Source organism: Glycine max, chromosome 19, assembly GCF_000004515.6.
Source record: "Glycine max cultivar Williams 82 chromosome 19, Glycine_max_v4.0, whole genome shotgun sequence".
Taxonomy (NCBI): domain Eukaryota; kingdom Viridiplantae; phylum Streptophyta; class Magnoliopsida; order Fabales; family Fabaceae; genus Glycine; species Glycine max.
Window position 1 is genome coordinate 40,022,512 of NC_038255.2, and position 26,190 is coordinate 40,048,701.

Consider the following 26,190-nt stretch of genomic DNA (forward strand, 5'->3'; position numbering starts at 1 on the left):
TCAAATTCTCGAAGCTCAGCATCGTGAACATAGGGGGCCTCCTCACCAACCATTTGTCAACAAAACCAAGAATGATCGCTTAACTGAGCTCCAAAAGAAGGAACCTGCAGTATTATTCAACATATATATCATCCACTTCTCTCTACCTAGGTATTTTTCTTTCACAATTTGTAACCCATAACTTCTCATCATTGAGGAGGATGGATGTTCCATAGAAGTTTTCCCACATCACACATAACATATGTTTAATTTGATTCCTTATTTTGTGAAAACCCGACCCACCATATTTATGTATGTGGTTTAATCATTGTGTCCTAACTAACTAGGTGAAGCTAATTTTTATATATAAAGAATTATTTTTGATTTAATTATATTTTTAGTTTTTTTTTTTGTTCCGATCACATTTATCTTACACGAGATATAATCCTATTTAAGTTGGATAGGAATTAGGCTACTACTATGAATGACAAGTTTTTTCTCCAAATATTTAATATAATTGTATATCCGGTACTTGAATCCAGCACATCTAACTAAACTGAAATGATCTAGAATAAATTGATTCATGTGTTTTGATAGTTGTTTTTATGTCACCAGAAATTGAAATTTAGTTTTTAATTTGAGTTACTTGATGTTTTTATTTATAAAGCTTATGAATATTTTGGAAATCAACTAAATTTAGTCGTTCTTATCAATTTTTTTACTTAAAATCCTAAAATTTTCATCCGTTATTCAAATATTTAGATATTTATGATAGGTTTAGAATATAGAGTAGTTTTAAATGCTAGTTGGTCCTGCTTAGAAAGAAAGTCATCAACCATACGAGAGATTAACAAATTCTGGATCGCCAATACTAGCAAAAGAAGAGATTATTGATTATATATTATAAAGTAGTAACAAGAGAACTTTTATTTAAAGCTAATTAACTTAGCTCGTAAATAGTACATGCAGACTTCAAGAATGCTGATAAAGTACTATACCCGCCCCTTCTAATTAAGACAATTATTGAAGTTTCATTTGGAATCATTGCTCTTATTTCTTATACACTATGCTTCTAGTAACTAATTCAAATTAATTGAGTACTTGGGCTGTTTATTTGGAAGGAAGACCCCCCAAAACTTCTCATACTCTGGCTGCTTCTGATTTTCATTAAACATGGCAAACACATAAGTTTCAAGGGGTCTACCAGCTGGCCTCTTTGGGGTCCCTTGCTTCACATTCCGAACCAAGTTTGTGTTGTAAGTTCTTGCATTATCAAGCGAAGTTGCTGTTCCACCAGAAGAAGGCCATCCACTCTCAGACACAACTATGCTCACTGACCCTCCTCCTGCTTTCTCCAATGCAGCATAAACAGCATCCACCATAGCATCAAAGAGGTTACGGTAACCAAGTGAACCATCTTGCACTACCACCGACGGAGACCTAAAAAGTGCATAGTCAAGGCTAATGTTCCTAGGGTCGTTAATGTAAGCAAAATAAGGGTACACATTAACCAATAATGGGGTATTATTGTTCACTAGATGTCTGATGACACCATCAAGATATGCTGTTCTATAGTCAGACCTAAAGGAACCCATTGATGGTGGGTATGAATCTGCCAAGGCTCCAGTCTCAATGGCAGTGGAAACTTTTATTTGGTTTCCAAGACCAGCATTAGAAATGGCCCTTTGAATGTTTTGCATTGCAGGCACAAGGAATTGTGCAAATGAGTGTTCCGGCTTCACTTCATTTCCCACTGAAATGTATCTGAATCTGACATTATTGGCATAGTTTTTGATGTTGTCTTGCACCCATTTGTTTGCATTGTCTTGGCTAAATGCTAGGTTTTGGAGGTTGTCATTTGGGATGTCTAGCAAAAGTTCAATGTTGGAACCTCTCAGAGCTTCGAGGACTTCTTGACTTGGATCGTAGATTCGCATCCTTCGGAAATCATATTGTTTGAAAAGGGCCACTACTTCTTGTGGGGACGGTAAATTGTTGCCAATTCTTCCATAGCATACACCAGATTGTGCACCTGCATCAGATGGAACAAATTGGTACTAGTTGTGAATTCACTGAATTGATTGTACTACTTTTTAGCTACTTTGATTCACAATTAAATAACTTGGTCGTAGAGATGAGTGTACATAACTTGCTTCATTTTCTAACTATTATTTATACGAGCTTTTATAAACTGATTCTTATTTAACGTAAGTTTTTTCGTTTTTGTTCTTAAAAATTATAAATTTCGTGTACTTTTAAACGTAAAGATTAAAAATGAGTGAAATTTATATAGAAAATTAAAAAAATGAGATATTTTCAAAACGACCAAAAATCCACTTGAAGTTCACCTAATTTTTCTTGGGTTTTGTAGTATGGTATTTTTTTTTACGCTTTTTTTTTTTAATATGGGGACAACTTGAAAGTGTTTGACCTAGTCTTCGTCTCTTAATTACCAGAAGGATTACAATGGATAAGGTCTAAATAAACCACTAAGTACTAGACCTATACTTTCATTCAAAAAGTAGTTTCACATGGATATATGCTTGTCTAGATAGTAATTTTAGTGTCATTGTCCATGTTTAAATCGGTATCTATATACTAAATTTTGAACTTTTTATGCAGATTTTAGTTCAATAAATATGTTATCATTTCAATTAATGTCGTACTTTTACAAGGTACTATAAAACAAGAGCATTACTATAATATCAAAAATTAACTCTGAAAAATTAATAAAACTAAAGAACTAATTAAAAGTGAATGAATTAACTTGATTAAATAGATATTCGGATATGTTTCACAGTTTTTAAAAAATTATTATTTTTTCAATCCCCAAACATTTTGAAAATTTTGCTTTTAATTCTTAAACTTTTCTTTTCACTGATCAACCTCCTTAACTTTTTTTTAAAATTTTAGTTGTTTAATTATTTTTTCATTCTTATTTTTAGTCCTTGAAAAAACTAAAAGGAAGAAAAAAAATTGAAGAACAAAAACTAGTCAAAATTAAAAATAAAAATAGTAAAAAATTTAGAGACTAAAAGTATAATAAATTCAATTTTAAATATAAATATGTAAAAGATAACCTTATAACTCAATAATAAAATATATTCGACTTTTAAAAGCCATTCTATTTTTTACACATTTTTATGAAGCAATAGATAGATTGGTACATACTATTAATTATAAGCAGTTATCTAAGGTCCATTAACAACTTGCTAAGCTGTATGCCTACATCCTACTAGGTTCTCTATGCTTGCAATGGAAGATCCCTATCACTAGTCAGCTCATGTATATATCCCAAATATTTTATGATTGGAGAGCTAGACTCATGCACCTTTGCGAGATTGCCTCACAATCATGCTCTGTATCCTAACAATGACTCATTCACATTCTAGTAATGATTCACTTGCACTCGAGTCTCGAGACCTATAAATAGATCGCATGAAATATATCTTAATTTTCATATATCGATACTCCATTAATTTAAACACTGAATTGGGTGTCGGATTATCTATATAGTTATCCCCAAATAGACTAACCACTCATCGCCTCAAAAGAAGCAAATGCCTACCATTGTTTTGCCTCAGCCACATCAATAAAATATAGCAATTATATAGTTATATGACGTGTAAGGGAAAATATATATGGAACAAGTTAGGTATTAATATTATATTCAATTCAAAACGTGAATCAACTCATATAAAATTATTTTAATTTAACTAAAGATTTTATATTTAATCTTGAGAATGTAATTACACATTAAATATTCAAACATAAAATTTTGTCATACATAATTTATTAATTTTATCTCACTCGAATAAAATCATTATCCTTAAAAGATACATGTGATAAAGAGTCTAAATCAAAAAAATTATATATCTAGATTTAACATCCTATTCATTACATATTATTAATACGAGTAAATGGTAACATAAATGTAAGAGCCCTTAATGAAGCCAAAGTTGAAAACATATTGATGCATAGAGAGGCATGGAAGAGAGAGAAAGAGACCTGCTTTGCCTGTATTAGTGATTAGAAGAAGGATAAACAGAAAGGCTATAGAAGTGATGGAAGAACTTTTCCCACTTAAATGGTACTTAGCCATGTGAGATAAGAAGAAATTAAGGTACGTTGAAGAACGAAGAACTGATACAAGGGTAAGGCAATTCAGCCTCAAAAACTAGTTCGTTTGTATATACAAGCTAGTAAGACTTTTAGACTTGTATTGGCTGAGACTTTTCAACAACCAGAGTGTACTGACGGGTCAAGCACTGCAGCCACTAGCAATTTGTTGATTGTCTTCACATGCTTGCTTCTGTCTTATTTCCCGCTAGTGTTCAAAACGATCAATTATTCTTCTCAACTGCTAGCTAGGTATTACCAATAATGGAGGCAACATGCACATTAGAAAGAAATTAATCGGAGTTCATATCACTTGTTCGACTGTGACATATGCATTCATTCGTACTATCTTTGCGTGAGTGGTGATTATGGTTTATTGTAACTGCTCGAGCCTCTCATGAATTAGTTAGGGATTCGAGACTACTAAAATTTCCAGCAATATTCTTTGCAATGTAAATGATCATATAATAAGTGAAAAAATATCTTTTATCTTAACCTTATATTTTATAATTTTCATATTTAAAAAGACACCTTCAATGGTTGGTTTTAACACATGAAGAGTCAAAACAAATCATAGCAACTATCAACCGGAAGATAAAAAAATAATTTACTGATTCCAACTAATTTTTACATAATTTACCAATAGTAGATAAACTCTAAATTAAAACTGACTGAATCTTATTACATAAGTTGGTCGTTAAATATTACATATTGATTAAGTTTTGACTAGCTAACTTTAGAACCTAGATATGTATTACCATTATCTTGAAATTTCCTAGTTACATCCAAACCATTTAACTAAGTGTACAATTAGTTACATTAAGCCATGATTAATTCTCTTACACCTTAATTGTACTCACCAAGTACCATGAAAAAACACCTTGGGCTCATGGTTTTAGACACCAGTGCCGGCCAACTTAACCATCCAAGTGAAGTCAATCTATTTTTTTTAAAAAAAAAAAACTTATTCAATAAGTTGTTGTATTTGTTGATTATCAAAATGACCTTGCTTTAATCCTTTGACCATGGACTTTTAAGTAATTGGTCAAATCATCCAAGCCCCCATTTGAACCAGCCTTGGCCGAACACTTCCTTGTGTTCGCCCAAAATTCTTTCTCTTCCCTTGATAAGAGCTCCGGGGTAAAGTTGGTTTTGATTAAAGCCAAGTCTTGGTATGTTTTTCTCATCCTTCACCCACTTCCATTGCTTAATCTTTTCATTCCGTAATCTAACTCATGGTTCTAGATGGGGGATAAAAAAACTCCTCTTCTCTTGATGATTCATTGATGGATTCATACATTGGAAACCTATGGAACACAAAGAAACTTTTGTTTTCTCAAGGATTCTGTTGAGTTTGGAACCAAAAGAAAGTAATTTGTGAAATTTATGTACTGATATGAGATCAAAAATATATCTTTCATTTTAAAATTTTCAGACCAGTTGTTCATGCTTTGAAAGAAAGACGTACATCAACATACTAGAGAAACTACAAGAAAGTTTATTATTATAATGAGCTAAAAGTCCATTGTAATAGCCAAAATCTGTTGTAAATTAATAGCTTACAATGGACTAATTTTTTTTTTAAAAAATCTTTATTGGTAAATTTTATTAACAACCTAGAAAAAGTCATCTATAATATAATGGACTTAGTCTACAGTAACTCAAGGGTAATATAGTGGATTCTTTTGTCGATAATTTGACTCTAGTTAATGCTAGCAAAAGAGAGGATTCATTATAGAAAAAAATGGTTACATATTGACTATTTAAAATATTTTATATGGTTATTCAATTATAATTTATTATTTATGATTAATTTATTAATTTTTAAAATAATGATTTAAAAATAATTTAAATAATAATTTATAATTAAATAACAATATAAAATTATTTTACACTATCATTACGTATAAATTAAACTCCTTCATTGTATATAGTAAAATATTGATAATAGAATTATTATTTAAAACAAACTTTGCTCGTAAATGGGTACATAAAAGACTCCAATAATCAATAGTGCAGATAAAGCTCCATACGGACCATACCTGCCTGCCTCTTCTAGAACAATTATGGAAGTTTAATTTGGAATCATAGCCCTTATTTCTTATACACTATGCTTCTAGTAACTAATTCAAATTAATTGAGTATTTAGGCTGTTTATTTGGAAGGAAGAGCCCCCAAAACTTCTCATACTCTGGTTGCTTCTGATTTTCATCAAACATGGCAAACACATAAGTTTCAAGGGGTCTATTAGGCCTCTTTGGGGTCCCTTGTTTCACATTCCGAACCAAGTTTGTGTTGTAAGTTCTTGCATTATCAAGTGAAGTGGCTGTTCCACCAGAAGAAGGCCATCCACTCTCAGACACAACTATGTTCAGTGACCCTCCTCCTGCTTTCTCCAATGCAGCATAAACAGCATCCACCATAGCATTAAAAAGGTTACGGTAACCAAGTGAACCATCTTGCACTACCACTGAAGGAGACCTAAAAAGTGCATAGTCAAGACTAATGTCCCTAGGGTTTCCAATGTAAGCGAAATAAGGGTACACATTAACCAATAATGGGGCATTATTGTTCACTAGATGTCTAATGACACCATCAAGATATGATGTTAAATAGTCAGACCTAAAAGAGCCCCTTGATGGAGGGTATGATTCTGCCAAGGCACCAGTTTCAATGGCAGTGGAAACTTTTATTTGGTTTCCAAGGCCAGCCGCAGAAACGGCTCTTTGGATGTTTTGGATTGCAGGCACTACAAAACGTGCAAATGAGTCCCAAGGTTTTACTTCATTTCCCACCGAAATGTACCTGAATCTGACATTGTTGGCATAGTTTCTGACGTTGTCTTGCACCCATCTGTTTGCGTTGTCTTGGCTAGAAGCTACACTTTGGAGGTTGACGTTAGGGAGATCTAGCAGCAACTCAATGTTGGAAACTCTCAGAGCTTGGAGTACTTGTTGGCTTGGATCATAGATTCTCATCCTTCGGAAATCATATTGTTTGTAAAGGGCCACTACTTCTTGTGGGGACGGTAAATTGTTGCCAACTCTTCCATAGCATACACCAGATTGTGCACCTGCACCAGATATGCTGGAACAATATGGCACTAATGCTGAATTGATAACACTACTTCTTAGGTATCAACGGAGGTTGATTAGTTTAATTGATTAATTAATGTCTGTGAATTATTATAAAATTAATATTAACCTTGTGCATGAGTTGAATGAGCTCAAAATTTATATTTGAACTTATTTTGTCCTATCTATCCAAAGATTAATTGACTCTAAGAACATATTTATTCGATATTCTTGAATTGGATTCTTGAATTCAATAACTCTTACCATATACATGCTTTGGAGATCTTTAATTAACATGGAGGTTGAATTTCTCTTCAAGAATTCTCAAGACCCCATTTTAAAAAAAATATTTTTTTATAATATTTTTCTCTCTAACTAATTCATAAAATATACCTAAGTGACGCTTATTGTGGGATTCACAAAAATACTCAAGAATTCAAATTGAGATTTATTAATTACAAAATAAAAAAGCAAAAAAAATTATATTTTATGTGACATCATCAAACCTATAAAAAATGATCTAAGAATTGTTATATTTTCCATGAAAGATGCTTTAAGTGGCCTGGTCCATGGATTAGACTTATATTTTATTACTTAATTTTTTACAATGGAAAGAATCATAGATGCTAAATTTAATATTACATGCGTTGTCAATGTCCATTTTAAGATTAATATTATATATATATTGATATCAAATGTCAAACTTTTACACATACTCTCGGCTCGGGTAAGAACTTTTGATATAAAAATTGAATTGATAGTACTATAAACTAGATTAAATTTATAAAAATTGATGTAAATAAAAATAATTAATTTACTACTTCATTAGACTGTATTATTTTGATATGATATTTAAAATATAAGTAAATTTATTGCTCTCCTTAAAAAAAAGTCATTGCTATATATATAATATACAATAAAAAAATCAATTTATCTGAAATTTGATATACATAATCATAAGATAATATATATCAAATGTTTTAATGGTTGGATTTATTAGTTTCGTATTATATAGAAAATCGTTGAATGGTGTAAGGATAAAACAGTGACACCTTGTAAAAGATAAAATTATATTAAAGAGATCAAATTATATTGTATTTAGTTACACTATTTAATCATTTTTTATTAAATAATTTTATCTCAAAAGTTATTGTATATTGGGTAAAATTCTTATCATATAAATTATGTGTACGAAATCTTATATTAATATATAGATATTTATTTGATTATCGCATAATATATTTTTGAAGAATAATAACAAATTTTAAGTGCAATTAAATTTCGATAAGAAATTAGTTTTGTAGTTGCCTCATCAAAATTTGTGACTATCTTATAATCTCACCGAAAAGCTAAATATGATGGTTACAAAAAATATAACTATTTAATTTAATAATTAATTGATATTCATAAAAAGTATTTAGATGATAGTATAAAATTATTTAATAATGTGTATCACTATTAAATTCTATAAAGTAATTAATACTGTAATAGTTTATATGAGTTTAAGTCAATATATGTTTTTCTTCTTTCTCTATATATGTTGAACGTTATAATACAAAAAGTAGCACAACTTTTCTATATTAAGTGATCATATATATAATCTTAAGTGATGGAAAATTGGCCAAAGTGGAAAATAAACAAGACTTGTGCTTCCTATTGTCAAGAGGATGATAGATCAGTTTGTAGAAAGTGGAAAACAAATAATGGTTATTGAGAGAGAGAGAGAGACCTGTTGTGCCTGTGTTAGTGATTAGAAGCATAAACAAGAGGAGTATTGAAGTCATGGAAGAACATTTTCCAGTTGAATGGGATTGAGACATTGATAATTAAGAACAAGATAGGTTAAGGAAGAAGAAGTGATAGAAGGGAATGACAATTTAGGCTCCAAAACTAATTTGTTTATATAGACAAATAAGGCGGCTTGTATTGGGCCATTAGATTTTTTTCTTCCCATTTCTATGGCGCCAATCACACTATTGACGGGTCAAGCAGCCACTACCTAGCTAAGCTAGAACTTGGATGAATAACAAAAACAGCTTTCATAATATGATCAATATCCTAGTGATTACCTAGCGATTTGTTGATCGTGGAGTACTTCACACGTCAAGTTCCCTCTCTTGTTAGTGTTCAAAACATTTAAGAGTAATGATAAATGTTCATCCAATGAAATATAGTGGGGTTAAGAAAAAAAAAAGGAAGGAAAGAAAGAATAAAATGTAAAAAGAGAAGGAAATCGATTTTTAGGTTAAGTTATAATTTTGGTCTTTTATAATTTTAAATTTGTAATTTTAATCTTCTTATTTTTAAATCAAGGTATTTAATTTTTTTATTTTTCAGAAAATTAAATAATTTGTTTTTTCATGGATTGTTCATTAAAGTCAAACCTTAACTTTGACATGTGTATTGGTGTTTATGTGATGCTTATGCTTAAGTAAGTTGTGAAATAATGCTCATGTAACAAGCGATTAAATAAAGTGAAAAATAAAAAAAAATCTGGTCATTAATCAAGAGTTATTAATTTTTTTCGATCTATAAAAACTTATAAATTAAAAAAATTAATATATAATTTTTTTAATTTTATTTTATATAATTTTATATATTTTTATTTTCAATAGTTTAATATTTTTATTTTTATTTTACCAATTTATAATTAAATTTCATAAATTAATATATGAATTATTTTGTAAATTTATTTTAATATACAAATTATTTTTATTCTAATTATAAAAATAAATATAATTGCATCAATTAATATATAAATTAAGTAAATATTTTAATATGTAAATTTTTTTATTCTAATTATATAAATTAATAAATTAGTGTTTAAATGATGATTACGAATCACCTACGAAATGATGTGTTTGAGTGTTTTTGGTTGTTTAAAAAATAAGTAATTTTATGGAAATCAAAAGTGGAGTTGTTTTATATGCGCTTCGTACAATTACACAAAATGTTTTTGTAACAAAATAGTGTTTTCCTTTCAGTATTTAAGCACTAGATATAATATGATAAAATAAAGACAAGTTGAAGACTAAATATTGGAGTGTGTAAATGAGTTCAAAGAAAAAATAAATATATTGATTATTAGTTTTCAACATTTAATTAATCTTCTTAACAGCTATAGCTAGGTAGTTCCCTGGCAAGGAGGTAACATGCACATTAGAAAATAAATTTTCTTAAATTACTACTTTACATAATTAAAATTTATAATCTAAATATATTTAAATATATAAATTATATTTTAAAGTTATCATAATAATTTATATTGTGATACAACATACGAAGATAATTTGTTTTAAAATATTAAAATTTAATGTAGAAATAAAGATGAAATATAGATTGAAAGATACAAGAGGTTGGGAAAAGTCTCCAAAAATGTTCTTGTTGAAGAATAACTAACTCTAAAAATTTCTCATTTTAGGTAAGTACTATAATTTTTTAAAATAAAAAATAAAGGATTTTTTTTTTGTTTTATGGTTAATTTTACTCTTTTTTTTTTCAAATTATTATTAGTTAACGTTTTATCTTTGATATAAATGTTGGTCTAAGAGTGTTCATGAATATGGATAGTCATGAACGCAAACTAACCTAATGCAACACTAATAATTTGATTTAATTTTGAAAATTGTTTGGGTTGAACCCAACTCAATCCAATTGAACTTATTATTTTTTGGATTGAGTATGGGTACTGCTCTAGCATTTTGTGAACACCGATGATTTGTGGAAGCTAAGCGTACTTTCCATTTCCCTCGATTTCAAACCAGGGTTAGACTCTTATGTATTTTATTTTTGGGAGTTGCTATTTACACTTTCCTTTATAACTAGTACACTCCCTTTTATAATTTTATTTCCCAAAAATATGCTACAATTTGCACTCCCCTTTTTTGTAATTGGCCTCTTCAGGATATGATTTTGCAATTCCCTTTTATGCACTCCTCTGTCACCCCACCTCCAACGAATCCCATGCACCCTTGGACCTCAGAGTGGAGGTTCTTCTTCCCTTTTGTCTTTTGAACTAGAAGATTCTCCAATCTATTTTCTAGTTATTGCTGCAATGAAATCAACCTAAAAATTACCAAAATATAAATAAAACGTAATTCAGTTTTCCACTCCAGTGACAAAAGTGGAGCTATTATCTTCAACAACAAATGAAGATTTGTTATCCTTAGTCTTCTGCATTTCAGCTGCCTACAAGAATAAAATAAGATTAAATACATTATAAATAAAACTCCATTTATGATAAGAAATTGAAATCCATATACAAGGAATAAATGAAGTCCTGCAAATCCCATTGAAACATACTAAGTAGCTACCACCGCTTTATTGAATGCTTTGTTACATGGTGAAATCAATCATAAGCATTGGGGTGTAATAAATAAAATAAAAAATGCATTGGGGAAATGCTAGAAAGGGAATGTGGTGGTTAGATGGCGTGGCGGAGAAAAGTGTGCAAGAAGGGGAATGCAAAATTATTTATTGAAGAGACCAATTACAAAATAGGGATTGCAAAATTTAGGATATTTTGGAGAAAAAAGTTATATAGAAGAGTAGGAGTAATAAAAGGGAGCAGAAATAGCAACTTTCTTATTTTGCTTGGTGGAAGCTCTAGACCAATAAAGTCTTCCACTCACCTCAACTATAACTAAGGGGCATAAGTCATGTTGATATAATGATATTAATTTGATAATGACTCGAAGTGGAATGGGTTTAGATTTTTCATGTCAATTTGTTTAAAAGATAAGGTCAGCTTTAAAATTTATTTAAAGGTTTCTTTTGTAATAATATGTTTAAATAAGCTAATAGATTGAAAATAAGAGGAAAGAAGAAAATATGTATACATTAAGTATTTTTCAACATTTAGTTAATCTCGTTAACCGGTAGCACATTAGAAAACAAAATGGGTGATCAAAATGTTTGACTGTATTTGCATTCATGTATACTATTTTTTAATGGATATTTGGTTCTTGTTTTGTATTTCTATTCTTTTAGTAATTAAATTCATAATTTAAGGCTATGATGAATTCTATATTTTAATCTTTTGTTATTTCTCAATTTCAATGTAATCAAATGTTTCCGTGCCCAATATAGGTTGTCTTAATATTGATAAAATTAATTACCCATTACATAATTGATAGTTGGGCACGGTTACATGCATCCAACGAAATTGCGGCGTTCACATTTTTCCCATTTTATCCTTTCGTAAAAGGATAGAGATCAACTGATCCGTGGATCTCATACGGATCACGAATTAGGCCTACGGATCAACTCCGTATGAGATGATCCGTGGGCCTTATACGGATCAACTTCATACAAATTAGTTAATCCGTATAAGTCCAATTCAAAAGTTTTTTTTCAAAAATATTTGTGATGAATTAATTTAAAATTAATGACCCAAACAAGAATAGAACATGTAACTTTTAAATTATTAGTACAATGTTCTATCCAATTAACCTAATAAATCAATTACATTATAAAATAAATAATATTGCTATACATAACACTAAAATTTCTAATGTATATTTAAATAATAAATTGTGACAATTAATTTTGATATAACTCATGAATTATTTAATTTGTATATTTTTTTATAAATAAAAATATTTACTATTAAAATTTTTAATATATTAATAAATTAATTTTTTAAAAATTTAATATATAAATTTTTTTAATAGTAAATATTTTTATTTATAAAAAAATATACAAATTAAATAATTCATATGAGTTATATCAAAATTAATTGTCACAAAATTTATTATTTTAATTTATATGCACATTAAATATACATTAGAAATTTTAATGTTATGTATATCAACATTATTTATTTTATAATGTAATTGATTTATTAGCTCAATTAGTTAGAGCATATGAGACCCACGAATCAACTCACACGAATCAACTGATCCATATGAAATTGATCCGTATGAGATCCACGAATCATTTCATACAGATCAATTGATCCGTGGGCCTCATATGGATCAACTGATCCGCATCCTTTTACGAAAGGATAAAATGGGAAAAATGCAAAATTGTTGAATGTACCAGCAATTTTGCTGGGTGTGCATAGCAGTATCCTTGATAGTTTGATTCATGTACTACAGTTTGATCCATTACATAATTAATGACTCATGTCCAATAGAGTAACACACCGGAAGGTGTCAAATGGTTTTGCAATAGCAATCAAATTTCTCATTTGGAAGTGTGGATTTGCAGTATTCCATGCCTAGATCCAAGGGACTCGCATTAAAGCAGCAGAAAATTCTTGTAACTTCAAATGCCACAAGCTCATCTAAAGAATGGTTGATACTTGGTACCCATAGAAGACAATATTAATGCCTTGATGATAAAAAATGTTGGCAATGCTCAATTACATAAAGTTTGCCATATATACCATTGAAAGAGATTTGGCCTAGTGAAACCATGCTGAGCAAGTTTATAGGAAGATGTAAGGTCCACCTGATTTTAAAAATAAAGTCTTCTCATATCCTTAACCACCTTGTCACAAACAGCATGATTTTGAGCCAAAAACAGTTCAGCTGCTTCTCTACTATCAAAACTGTTACCTTCAATAAAGTAGCTTCCCTCATGTTTCACAAAGATTCCATGTTCACAAGCCAAATCTAAGACATCTGACTCATGGCAAAAGCCTCTTCCAAACTTGATACCCAGTTCAGCCCTTTTCGTTGCTGCTGGTGCTAGTTTATTTTTTACCACTTGAGCACAGATCATAACACCCTCTACCTGAAGCATCAGATATCAAAAGGGAACAAAATAATGAAAATGAGAAAAGAGAGGATGTTAGGGAAAGACAGGGAGAAATTGGGTAACTTTCCATGAATTAAACAAAAGCAATATAGCATACAAAAGTAAAGGTGGCAGGACTGAGAATGAGAAGTCTTCCTCAACAGAGTAATATTGACTACCCGGTTGGCCATAATCCCAACAGTACTTAAGAACTAACCTTATCCTCAGTTTTGATCAATCTCACTCTTGAAAGTCTCAAACGAACAGCTGCATAGAATCTCAAGGCATTTCCACCACAAGTGACTTCTTCCACAGATCCATATTCCTTGGCTGATTTTGGACTCAATCTAATCTGGACATGAAGACAACAGTATTGCATGATACATCTAATGGTTCACTGGTATATCGTATTAATTGACATGGAAACTACAAGGTACACAAACGTTCAGGTAATAAGGCTTCAACCTGATTAATGAAAACAATGAGAGTTTGAGAATGAGATAATGAATAGTGAATCTTCCGCAGTGCTTGAGTCATCATTCGTGATTGTAAATCGCGATTAGTGGTAACTCCTAATTGATCAAGTTCACATTTGGGGACGAGGGCAGCAACCTGGAGTGACAAAATTATCTTATATTCATGTGAGAGTAAAATGAATGATGAAATGTATACAAATATATAGAAAATATCTTATGAATGAATCTTTTAGGGCATCTTTTTTTTTTTTTAACTCAATTTTAGGGCATCTTAGATTAACTCTTATGAGTGACTTTCATATTTCATTTGTTTCCTTATGTAACTAGAATTAGGAGTAGAGTTTTAGTATAAATAAATAGGAGTTGGTATTTTGTGTTTTATATTGAATCAATATCAATTTCAGATTATTCATTAGCTTATTCTCCCTTTTCTTTCTTTTCTACCTAAATCCTACAATTTCAACAAAATGATTGGAAGCAACGAAAATGAATAGGAGGATCCATAAAGCTAGTCTAAATACTTGGATGAAAGCCTTTTACTGCTGCAATTGGGGGCAACGCTCTTATTTCTTGACAGTCAGGCACTGCTATTGGATCTCATGACAGATTCGATGCAATAGGGGGATAATTTACTTTTGGGAAGCATTTTCTTCTCCTTCTCTAAAATGTTGCAGACTTTCAAGGCATGTTCAACACTAGTTATGAGAAAAAAAGCTATGGCTATGATTAAAACAGTGTAATCTAAATCCACCCCACTGGACCAAATCCTCGTGCAATATAATAGGTGTTAAAGACAAAATACAGTGACTTACACTGTCAATCACAATCACATCTACAGCACCACTTTTTGTTAATGTATCAACCATGCTTAACAAATTTTCAGCACAATCAGGATGTGATATAAGAAGGTTTTCAGTATCTATGCCCATCGATTCCATAAGTGAGAAGTCCAATGCATTTTCTACATCAAGATATGCACAATATCCTGCCAACAGAAATACACGGAAACTATGAAATTGACAGCACGCTAGACTCCGACAGAAATAGGGCTCCAAGTGAAGCATATGACTGAGCATCTTGCAGGTATCAATTGACAAGAAATAACACATTTAATTTAAATTTTTGGTCAAAAATAAAAGTCAAGGGAAATAACTTTTAGAGACAAACAGCTTAGTGCATTTCATGCATGTACACACTCCAGTATTGTTATGATGAACAAATTTAATATATAAATTTAGATCATCACCAAGAAACTAACCTACTTTAAATGAAGGAAATACTTACAGCTGCCTCCAATCCATTTTACACATTTGACAATTTTTTCTTGGATATTCTACCTCCAAATTATTTTCTTGGTTTGAAACTCAAACAAGATTCTTCTTTTTGCCTAAATTCTTTCTCTATGTTTCACTTTTGAGAAACCATAAAATCATATGATGCTAATTATAGGAAAAATAATAATTGATGACAGTTTACGACTTAAGAGCTCATCAGGAAGTTTCTGTATACTGACATAGAGCTTTTAACCTGCACATTTTGTACTTAAAGGAAGCATAACTGTGCTACATTCTAGTTACATGATTGAAGAATTTACTCATGTTGAAACTTAGAATAAGTCAGGGTGGCAGGAACTGTGCATATATGCTTTGATGTATATTTGACCTCTCAAGCATCTATATTTTGTCCTCCCTCCACTTTTTTATTTGTCCACTTCGGAAGTTAACACAAATGATCAAATGTAATTAATATCCTCGTTTATATTAAAATTATTATTAACTTCCTATTCATTTATTTATAATAAGTGTGAGAAGTATTTAAGAATTAAGAGGAGATAAGGGCATGATTGAGAAATAGTAATTAATATTGTCTTGAACTTCTAAGTGGACAGATAAATAGAAACAAAATCTCCTATCAAAAGTGGACAGATAAAAAGAAATGGAGGGAGTATAGCACAAAGAAAATATTTTTGCATACCAAGCTCCAAAAGTTCATTATCATTGCTTAGCCAAGAATTGATTGTCACTCCAATCCCTTATTAACATAATCAGTACTCATAAGAAACTTGAACAGAAATCTCTATAAACAGACCACCCCCAATAAAACTAAAAACTAATTGAGAACTTATTTATATACTTGAAGTGGGTCTAAAAATCTGAAATACTGAAATTCAGATAAGTACCTCCAAGCTTTTGAGCTTCTTTAATAATTTGAATTGCAAGTGTAGTCTTACCAGCTGCTTCTCGTCCATAAATTTCCACAATCCTGCCCTAAAATGTTGCAATGCAATACACATTAGGAAATTTGTGAATATAATGGGATAATAATCCAATGCTAGGAGTAAGAATCATCATTTCCAGCAAAGTCAGTCAAGTGCCGATCAGGAAAAGGTTGACCAACCCAAAACTATACTATTGATAGTTGCCAAAGCATTCAAGAGCTACATTACAAATTTAAAGTGATCATCTATCATCCAATAGTTAAGATCTGGCAAGAGAGAGTGAAAGGGTATATCAAAAGAAGAGAAAGGTTGCTCTGTAGGAAAAAAATGTTATTTTGTCAAATTCATGTGGTCTGCTGCTTTAAACAGCTGACTAATTCTGACAGTGAATAATACACATAATATATCATTAAGAGGCTTAAAGAAAGATTCCCTTTGGCTGCAAAAGGTTCAAATTCTGAATCTTATGGGTGTTTCAAGAGCAAAAAGCTGAGATGAGAGGAAAAAAATGAAACCATCACAAGAGCTAAACTGAAAAGATCTTGCCGGCTCCAGCTCACTTAAATATGGAGAATCAAAGTTCTTAAAATAATAAACTTTTTAATTTCAGTAGAAAAGACCTCCATTTAGGATACATTATAAATATAAAAGATGGAAACTTTCTAAGTTTATCACAATTAACAATGCAAAGAAAAACTATTCTAAGCTTCTACCAGTGCAGAACTGCAGATTAATAGTGGGAGGATATTAAGTGGGAAAGGGAACTAGGATGAAGAAATGATGAAGACAGGATGACTAATTGTATTGGGGAACTTATGACCCCTAGATTCCTGGTCTGAATATATCTATCTATACCTAAATATCAATATTAAACACTTTTGGTAACCACACTCAACCTGAATTATTTTCCAGTTAAAGCCCTATTGCTAAGAATTTTCGTTTTGGGCTTCAGTTTCATATTAATATCAACTAGTAAATCCAGAGAATTTAAGGCTATCTAACCATCAAAGAAAAAGCAAATATATGTTATACTGCTACTGCTACACAATTTCACTGGGTCATCCACCAGCAAAATGTGAGCACATGATACATATCCCCATCTCATAAATGTGCAACACATTTTCTTACACCAAACAATAGTCTAAACTCTAAAGGACAGATGCACAAGTCCTATTGTCACCTTTGGTAGTCCACCAATTCCCAGAGCTAGATCAAGCTTCAAGGAGCCTGTAGATATCACATGAGCACGGCGTACACCAAAAATCTTCTGCAGAGATAACATAGATTCCTTGCTAAACTCGCTAGCAAGCTGCGAGACAGCCAAGCAAAGTGCATTATCTTTCTCTGCTGCTTTGACATCATCATGGATCGCATCACATTCAAAATCTGAAGCTTCAGCTGAAATGCTTGTTATTTAACACATCATTTATGATAATTTTATTCTTCAAAGAAATGAAAGACATACTTATATTCATAATCCATAATACACAAAGTAAAAGATAACGATGCCCACAGAAAAAAGCCAGTAAAAGTTCATGCAAAATAGACACACAAACACACACAATCACAGGTACACTAGAAGGCATGGGAACTAGTACCTGCAGAAGAAAGAGAGCAGGCAGTCATGCCAATCCTGCTCATTATTTGTCTACCTCCATTCTGGGAAGAAAAAAAAAAACGACATAATTTGTCACAAAGGAGAAGACAATGGTTTAGACAATACTCATTTAGGGGAAATGGAAACAAACAAACACAATAGAAAGGGTCAGAAAGGAAAATAAAATGAATTACCACACTTGACGTGTATTCAATCAGTAACTATAGGTTTAACTTGATTAAAACCTATTAACATTATGAAAGAACATCTAATCCCAAAATGAAAACTCACATCAGACTAAAGCCATGTTTGTATAAACTTTTCCATAAGCCCTTACAGGAAAAGAAAATGAAATAAGCTTCTCACATAAAATAATGCACAAGTAAAAATACGCTTTCAGATAAGCTAATATGAGAGAACTTCTACAAATTAGCTCAAGCATAAGCTAATTTTACCCTTTTTTCTTTCTTCTTTCATAAGTACTTATGCAGAAGTTCATCCAAACAGAACCTAAACAAATATAACAATGCTTTGAATTAACAACATTAGAGGAACATTAGCCAGCTCAATTGAACTATCAAACCAAATCCACAAATCGGTTCCATCAGGAGCATTACCACACTTCAAATTTCTCTTCTAATTTAACACAGTACATTAAATAAATAAATAAAAAACTTTAATAAATGAGACGCAACCAGGTTTCACATTTAATAAAAAAACGTTATGTTCAGTCTATGGGTAAGTAGTTGTTGCAAAAAAATATGGAAGAGAGAGGAAGGGGTTTTGGAAAAAGAAAACAAAAACAATGATAATGAAAGTGTAGAGAGAGAGAGAGAGGACCTGGCAGAAGGGGGAGAGTAAAGGCCTAGCTAAGATATGAAGACGAGGCAAAAGAGACATTTTTATGAGACAACAGAGACGTGTGGCGGCGGCATTTACGACTTCATAAACATTTGAGACAGCAAAACACAGCACGAAGCTAGCTTATGCACATGATGTTCTTTTCTTCGATCCCACCTTACCTAAGTAGAGTATAGTTTATTTATAAGAAGGAAACGAAAACAAGACAAGGGTTTTTGGCGCTCGAGTGAGTCTAGTAAGTGACTGCGCCAACCTTAACAAAACTGGGAACAGGGTGTTCCCTCGCTCCAAAAAAAACAAGAAAGAAATTAACACAAAGGAAACAACTAATTTCCCATCCATTTTCTTGTACTTGTCTATTTCAATTTTCATATGGAAATATGAAAAAAAAAGAAAATAAAATATAAATACAAAAGTTGTAAAACGAAACTTATAGTTAACTTGGTGTTTCACTTTTGTCAAAATTTGAAATTTATTATGGATAAAACAAAAGATAGTGAGTTGAAACAACACCACAATCATCTAAACAATTATCATATTTTCATTATTCCAATGACTATTCTTTATAATGAAAATGTGTTCAATTATAATTAAACTAAGCAATTTTTATCCTCCTTTTAATTTTAGATAAAATATTTTTAAAATTTGTATATAAAAAAATAAAAAATCATAAAAGGTAATAATTAAAAAATATTGAATATCAAGTTAATTATTTAAATAATCAAATTATATATTTTTTTTTCATTTGACTAAACGACGTACAGAATTATAATAAAACTAGAAAACATCAATTATATTTCTGTATCTTTTCAACTAAGTGTTTAAGTTGATCAACCAATTTTTTTAAAATATGTAATAAATAAATTTCTTGATTCTAATTTTATAATTTTTGTTTTAAAATAAATTTTCATTTTTTATTTCTTAATATATTAAAATATGAAAAAAATAAAATAAAATGTGAGAATATATTAATATAATTTATAAGAAGCATTTTAATAGCAATTTATAAGTATTTTATTATATTTAATATTGATTATTACCAAAAAATTATTTAATTGATTAAATATTACATAAATAAATATAATAACATCACTAAAAACTCGATAAACTGAATTTGAAAACAAATTTACTAGTTTATTCATAATAAAAAATTATGAAACAGGATAGTTGTTCAATAACATTTTCCTTTTAATATTTATCTACTATGTTAATTTTCCATTTTCAAAGAGAAATATTATATTTTTATAATTTTCTTACCAATTTATAAAAAAATTATTTTGATGAAAAAATTATCTTTATTATAAAAAAATATTTCACATTTTTTCTTCTTTAACAAATAAAATAATTTATAAGAAAATGATTTAGTAGAATAAAAATTATTTGTTTTTTTAAAATATGTATTTACCGACCACACCGGCTCTTCGGTGGCGGAAGCGTTGACCGGTCTTTCTGACTCTCTTCACAATAAAATCCAATCTCAGCGCAGCACTTCACATCAAAGCGCGTGGTGAGGGCAGAAATGGCGGCGGCTACGGCAATTTCTCAGCTTGGCTGCTTCTCCGCCGTCCACCGCAGCTCACACCTCCGGCGGCGCTCGCTTCTATTCCCTTGCCCTCGCTCCAAGGTCTTTATCCTCTTTCTGATTTTGAAATCATATTTTGTCACCGTCTCTTGTAACTTATATTAGGGTTCGTGTTTAGCCACAATTGTCTGCATCAAGCACGCCAATGTAGAAGTTACTACATAGATCTAAAGCGATGTTTCCTAAATCATTCGTTGCCAAGGGAAGTTTGAAGTAATAGTGTTAAAAAAAACTGAATTTTTGCTTCTAGAACTTTAATTTCCAATGAGAATTTGTGTTAGAATCACAATTGTTAGGTTGGAATTTTGTTTAGTTTATGGATTGGCTCGCTGAATACATTTATTGCGTGTTTGAATTAGCTTGTTTTGAAGAAAATATATATAATTGAGATTTATTAGCGGCTTCTTGATGTATTGTTTTCATGATTAGTTCTTAATCAGTCTATCCCAAACATGATTCGGTGTTGAAGGTAATGCCTTTTGTTCATAGAGTTTGTTGTCTGATTTTGTTGGTTTTAGTCAAAGGATTTTGTATGACTTGGTGTTACTTCTGAACCAGATTACTGAAAAAAGAGCAGCACTAAGTCATTAACATATATCCATAAAAGAAAGCTGTTTGCCTGTTGTTACCATAGGCAATATATTTTTAATCACCGGAAATTTTGTGAGCAGTCTCTTTCAAATGATGTGGTTTTTTTTTTTTTTTTTAATATGGATCTATGACAATTATTGCTGTATGTGTGTATGTGTGCTCCATCATGTCTATCATCCATGTTCCTCTTGTGACTTCTTTCCTTTTGGGTATCACACTTTCCTAATACTGTGTACTTTGTTGCTGTTAAACTCACATAATCTACATCTTTCGAATTTGGCATCCATGACTGCTTATATTTAGTTCCTGGTTAGATAAATTTCTCCATAAGCACCCATAGGAGAAGAAAATAAGAAGGAAAGAAAAAAAGCTTCTCTCATAAACTTAAATTAGCTTACGCATAAGTTAAGATCAGCTTTTAGAGAAGCTAAATTATATAGCTTCTACAAATTAGCTTATGCATAAGCTAATTTTAACTTAAACTTATAGAATAAGCTTATTTCATTTTTTCTTCTTTCTTCTCCTATAATTTCTTATAGAGAAATTATCCAAACAAGGCCATAAACATGTTTCTCTACAAGTACTGGATAGAATGCTTTATTGATCATATATGCTTGTATTTATAATTTTATATGCAACTCTAGTGAGAATACAAAACTTATAAGTGCATAGCAGAGTGCTGGAAGTGCACATGATCAAGCATTCGAGTTATAGCCTTAATGATGATAGATTCGCAGGTTTCTCCACATTTAGGGGAAAGTCATATTAAGTCTATATGCTTGCACATATCTCTCGTTTGATATTGCAGGGCATAGTGCTAGAAAATATCATTAGGCTTGAATAACAGCATAAATAATGTTACATAAAAGTTTGCTAGAGCAATTATTTGATATTGATACTAAACAGGAAGCATGTCTCATTTAGTTATCAGTTGTTATGAGTCTGGAGAGGCATGACACAGATACTGCTGGGTCTGATACCAAAAATACACTAAGTTATGCAGCTGATGTGTCAAAGCTACATGTTGAAGAAAAAAAGCACTCATATTCTACAAAAGATGGCCATGATACTGAAAAATTAGGTTTTGGAGAGGCAACACAGGAAAGTGTTCATCAACCGAAAAGGACTGCAAAGATTCATGACTTCTGTTTAGGCATCCCCTTTGGTAAGTGTTTCCTTGTTAGTTAATTTGCATGTTAGGCAACTTTATTGTTAAGTTATAATAATCCATTCCACTTACAGTGTGTTTGGTTGGATGGAAATGGAGGGGGAGGGTAGTTCTTTTTTTTACGTTATTTAATTCAGAAACTTGGAGGGGAGGGGATTAGAAATCGTTGAGCTTGAATGCCTCCTTGCCTGTGTTTGTTTCCCCTTCAAATTAGGGGGGGTTTGGATGGGAGGGAAAGTGGTTTATAATTTTTTGACTGTGTAGACTAAATTGTCTGAAATTTGTTTACCTCTTTATTAGGTTGGATCTAGATAGAGAGATAAAATATAAGTGAAGGGGGATAGAAAACAATCGTACCTTTTCAAATTTCAAAGAGTGTAGCAAATTAAGTGAAGGATCTATCAATAATAAGTGAATTGATTTATGTTAGGACACCACTCACAATGATTGACTGGCCTGCTCTCAACAATGCCCAAGTCTAACTAACTAGTTCCAACTCATCATTACTCACTAACTCCTGCTAACCTGCTTCCTGATCTCTCTTTTTCCTGACCAACTCTTCTGTTGTCTACTCCATAACTGAACCTTGTGTCCTAACATGGCCCTTTCCTGGAGCTTCAGCCTTGTCCTTAAGGATGAAAGAAGGAAACTGGCTACATGGCACAAATTCATCCTCCCACATTGTGCTTCTATTAATTTCCCCTTCCACTTTTCCAGCCTCTGATGAATCTTCTCTCTCCTAAATAACTTGTCTGCTAACCATCACCATTACATATTCTGGCTCCCCTTGATCTTGTAACTCAAGTTCCAGCCCCTTTGGCAGGTTGTTAGGCACAATTTTAAGGAAACCTAATTTCCTACCTCAAAACACCTGTTCCTTTCTTTGTCGATCCACATACTCATTCTGTTGTGCCTGTATAAGGTTCTGTCTCAACTGTGATTGGCTTCATCTCTGTCCTTCATATCTTGAGCTAGAGGCTCAACTCTGGTTTTGCTAGATAAGAGGCATTCCAAGGTAGGAAGGAGGCTTCCTCCCGTAGACAACTGCAAAAGGCATTTTACCTGTGGCTGCTTGTAAAGATTTGTTGTACCATAGCTGAGCCCACATCACCCATTGAGGTAAAGCAACTCAAGTTGGTTTCCAAACACCTTTTCAAGACTTTGGTTTGACTGTCTGATTCAAGGTGATACGAAAAGCTCATCCTGAGTAACGTCCCTCGCAACTTAAACAATTCTTTCCAAGAACGGCTAAAGAAAAAAGAATCTCAGTCACTAACCACTGATTTGGGAATACCATGCAGCCTTATCACATCTTGAAAATAGCTCAGTGACTGTCTTGGCTATACAAGGGTGCTTAAGCAACAAAATAGCTATATTTAATAGTCTATCATCAACACAAATAGAATGGCCTCATAGCCTCTTAGGAAAACCCATAATGAAATCTAAGTGTCTTCCCAAATCTGTTTATCAATCTCTAGAGGCTGTTAGAGTCCAGCATGTGGCTTCATATTTGTTCCTTCAATAGACATCACAGGACTTCACAAAGTCCTGGACTCTTCTCTTAGTCAATCCAGCATACAAGGCAACAAGACGGGTTTGGCTCTCCCAGTCCTCGCTCCAACCAAGAACTGGACTGTTTGAATTGACTGAAACAATTTAGCCTTTCGTTTTCATCTAGAATTAACAATTTAAATTGCTTATTAGAAGCTTAGAATGGGTTTGTAGAGGGTGTAATTTCTCACCACAACGAAAGCAAAGGATTTTTTTCACTCAATGAACTCAGGGTAAAAAGGGTGATGAAACCCTTGCATCTTCTCTGTTGAGACTCTCCAATGTTGGGACACCAGTCACAACACAAAGCAGAAAGAGAGAGAAGATCCAAGATTAGAAGAAAATTGTGTTATTCACTGTAAGAGCTTGGACAGAAAACCAGAGCTTAACTCAGTTACATCTCTCCCTCAAAAATTACAAATCCCCCATGTCTCCTACATGCCTGCAGATTCTTTTACATTTAACTAACTGGTCATCTCTCAACAGTGCCAAGCAACTTACTAACACTTGCTAATTAACTAGCTTCTTGATCTCTTTTTCTTGCTCCTGTAGTATCCTTTCCAGACCTTTGGCCCTCTGTTATTGTCCACTAACTGATCTGTACCTGAACTTTGGGTCCAAACAATTGACCTCAGAAAAGGTTTTATGGAGTCTAGTGTTATACAGATTATGGCTTATTAAACTTTTTACATTTACCTATTAGTTTTTAAAATGGAACATTGTGCTGAACAGGGTATAGTATTTGTGGGTGACCTCTTGTTTGAGACTCATGACATCAATAATATGGAAATGTGGTACATTATTTTAGTACAGAGAGAAAATTTATACAGTATTCTATTAGGGAATTATCCCCCCTCCCCATTAAAGATGTTATATCTCATCTTTATCTTTTGTTGTAGGTGGATTTGTTTTAACTGGAGGGATTATTGGATTCCTATTTTCACGGAGTCCTGCAACACTAGGCAGTGGTGTGCTCTTTGGGGGTGCTTTACTATTCCTTAGCACCTTTAGCATGAAGGTTTGGAGGCAAGGAAAATCGAGTTTACCATTTATTCTAGGACAAGCAGGTATATGATTTAAGCAGCATTAATATGGCATTGGTCTTGGAATAAGAAAAAAAAGAGAAGAAACATAAGAAGCTGCAGCATAATCTTATTAGGATAAGTGTTATGTACTCTCTTGACTTGTTTCTTTATTTTACAGCTTTGGCAGGGGTTCTTATCTGGAAGAACTTTCAAAGCTACTCATTGGTAGTACATCTATTTTTGGCAAAAAACTGTTCTTATGTTGTGTCTCATTTAATTGTTATACTTATTTGCATTTCTGGATGCAGGCAAAGAAAATATTTCCAACGGGCATTAGTGCTATTATAAGGTATCTCAATCCATTGCTTTTATCCTAATTAATTATACTTTGGTCTTTGAAATTGATAATTGTTCTTTTAGCCCCTTGGGTGTTAGATTGTCCTAATTTTGGATTGATCGCTTTATGCTTGCGGGAAATTTTTGTTTGCAGTTCTGCAATGCTCTGCTTTTATTTATATGTGCTTATCTCTGGAGGAAATCCCCCACCTAAGAAATTGAAGCCATCTGCCAGCACTGCATGATGAGATAGTCAAGGTTATGCTAGCCTGTAGAATATGGGGATATAATATCTTATTTTTCTGTGAATTGAAATAAGTTTTGGATGAAAATCTGATAATTTGTTTCTATAGTTTTTCTTATTTATAAATCATAATCTTTATTTTCAGTCCATTCTATTTTTAGTTGCATCTTCAGAATGGGGCTACATTTCCGGTCCACATTTGTTGTGTTGGATATTCAGTGATTCCTTATCAAAATGGATCCAGCTTATATTTTCTCAGATAGATACGGTTCATGCACAGATTAAGAAAAGGAGAAATGGAAAACAAATGGGGAAGATTAGCAGTAAAAAAATGAAGATTAAATGAAAAAAAAAAGCAAGGATCGTATAAAAATACAAATATGAAAACGAATACTTTAATATAGTCATAAATACAGTAAAAAAGAATGCAAAAAGAAAGATTTTGATATATTTATTATTCATTTTTTTCATTTTGTAACGCCTGAGTGTTTTTTCCAATGCAAGTACAGAAGGGGAAAAAGTAAAGGGTAACGTCTAATGTGATCCTTTCCTTAATATGACTCGTGACCATTTTAGGATAACAAAAGATTAACAGGGCTCGATAGTTTAACAATCAACCTTGGCATAA

General features: G+C 31.7%; 4 protein-coding genes across 7 annotated transcripts; 1 reads left to right on the forward strand and 3 right to left on the reverse strand.

Annotated features, from left to right (window-relative positions):
- Nucleotides 1-850: 850 nt before the first annotated feature.
- On the reverse strand, nucleotides 851-4,183 carry LOC100776357 (glucan endo-1,3-beta-glucosidase). The gene is made up of 2 exons (XM_003554103.4): nucleotides 3,988-4,183; nucleotides 851-2,011 (listed from the first exon to the last, which is right to left on the reverse strand). The coding sequence occupies exons 1-2, from the start codon at nucleotides 4,079-4,081 to the stop codon at nucleotides 1,059-1,061; spliced, it is 1,047 nt and encodes a 348-aa protein (XP_003554151.1). The 5' UTR covers nucleotides 4,082-4,183; the 3' UTR covers nucleotides 851-1,058.
- A 1,842-nt stretch (nucleotides 4,184-6,025) lies between these two features.
- Nucleotides 6,026-9,046, reverse strand: LOC100776890 (glucan endo-1,3-beta-glucosidase). Its single transcript, XM_003554104.5, has 2 exons — nucleotides 8,902-9,046; nucleotides 6,026-7,171 (listed from the first exon to the last, which is right to left on the reverse strand). The coding sequence occupies exons 1-2, from the start codon at nucleotides 8,990-8,992 to the stop codon at nucleotides 6,222-6,224; spliced, it is 1,041 nt and encodes a 346-aa protein (XP_003554152.1). The 5' UTR covers nucleotides 8,993-9,046; the 3' UTR covers nucleotides 6,026-6,221.
- Nucleotides 9,047-13,229: 4,183 nt separating this feature from the next.
- LOC100777423 (DNA repair protein recA homolog 2, mitochondrial) lies at nucleotides 13,230-19,389 on the reverse strand. Of its 3 annotated transcripts, none has more exons than XM_003554105.4 (8): nucleotides 19,045-19,389; nucleotides 18,206-18,266; nucleotides 17,788-18,005; nucleotides 16,569-16,656; nucleotides 15,202-15,374; nucleotides 14,379-14,525; nucleotides 14,131-14,265; nucleotides 13,230-13,910 (listed from the first exon to the last, which is right to left on the reverse strand). In XM_003554105.4, the coding sequence occupies exons 1-8, from the start codon at nucleotides 19,102-19,104 to the stop codon at nucleotides 13,632-13,634; spliced, it is 1,161 nt and encodes a 386-aa protein (XP_003554153.1). In that variant the 5' UTR covers nucleotides 19,105-19,389; the 3' UTR covers nucleotides 13,230-13,631. The 3 variants fall into 3 exon arrangements, with proteins under 3 accessions (XP_003554153.1, XP_006604336.1, XP_040868460.1); XM_006604273.3 differs by having other exon boundaries at nucleotides 17,788-17,993; nucleotides 19,045-19,388; XM_041012526.1 differs by having other exon boundaries at nucleotides 17,788-17,999; nucleotides 19,045-19,366.
- Nucleotides 19,390-20,475: 1,086 nt separating this feature from the next.
- LOC100777952 (protein FATTY ACID EXPORT 1, chloroplastic) lies at nucleotides 20,476-25,706 on the forward strand. Of its 2 annotated transcripts, none has more exons than XM_003554106.5 (6): nucleotides 20,476-20,689; nucleotides 22,163-22,403; nucleotides 24,857-25,024; nucleotides 25,161-25,207; nucleotides 25,291-25,331; nucleotides 25,473-25,706. In XM_003554106.5, the coding sequence occupies exons 1-6, from the start codon at nucleotides 20,585-20,587 to the stop codon at nucleotides 25,561-25,563; spliced, it is 693 nt and encodes a 230-aa protein (XP_003554154.1). In that variant the 5' UTR covers nucleotides 20,476-20,584; the 3' UTR covers nucleotides 25,564-25,706. The 2 variants fall into 2 exon arrangements, with proteins under 2 accessions (XP_003554154.1, XP_006604337.1); XM_006604274.4 differs by having other exon boundaries at nucleotides 20,559-20,689; nucleotides 22,145-22,403.
- The last annotated feature ends 484 nt before the right edge of the window (nucleotides 25,707-26,190 follow it).

Excerpts from the sequence above, each read along its gene's own strand:
- LOC100777952 (XM_003554106.5), top strand. The coding sequence starts at position 20,585 with ATGGCGGCGGCTACGGCAATTTCTCAGCTTGGCTGCTTCTCCGCCGTC. Across the intron at positions 25,025-25,160 it reads ATTTATTCTAGGACAAGCAG|CTTTGGCAGGGGTTCTTATC; the intron begins GTATATGATTTA and ends TTTATTTTACAG. Across the intron at positions 25,332-25,472 it reads GGCATTAGTGCTATTATAAG|TTCTGCAATGCTCTGCTTTT; the intron begins GTATCTCAATCC and ends TTTTGTTTGCAG.
- LOC100776890 (XM_003554104.5), bottom strand. The coding sequence starts at position 8,992 with ATGTCTCAATCCCATTCAACTGGAAAATGTTCTTCCATGACTTCAATA. Across the intron at positions 7,172-8,901 it reads CACTAACACAGGCACAACAG|GTGCACAATCTGGTGTATGC; the intron begins GTCTCTCTCTCT and ends TATCTGGTGCAG.
- LOC100776357 (XM_003554103.4), bottom strand. The coding sequence starts at position 4,081 with ATGGCTAAGTACCATTTAAGTGGGAAAAGTTCTTCCATCACTTCTATA. Across the intron at positions 2,012-3,987 it reads CACTAATACAGGCAAAGCAG|GTGCACAATCTGGTGTATGC; the intron begins GTCTCTTTCTCT and ends CATCTGATGCAG.
- LOC100777423 (XM_003554105.4), bottom strand. The coding sequence starts at position 19,104 with ATGTCTCTTTTGCCTCGTCTTCATATCTTAGCTAGGCCTTTACTCTCC. Across the intron at positions 16,657-17,787 it reads GAATTGGTGGACTACCAAAG|GGCAGGATTGTGGAAATTTA; the intron begins GTGACAATAGGA and ends GCAACATTTTAG. Across the intron at positions 14,266-14,378 it reads TCATTGTTTTCATTAATCAG|ATTAGATTGAGTCCAAAATC; the intron begins GTTGAAGCCTTA and ends CTTCATGTCCAG.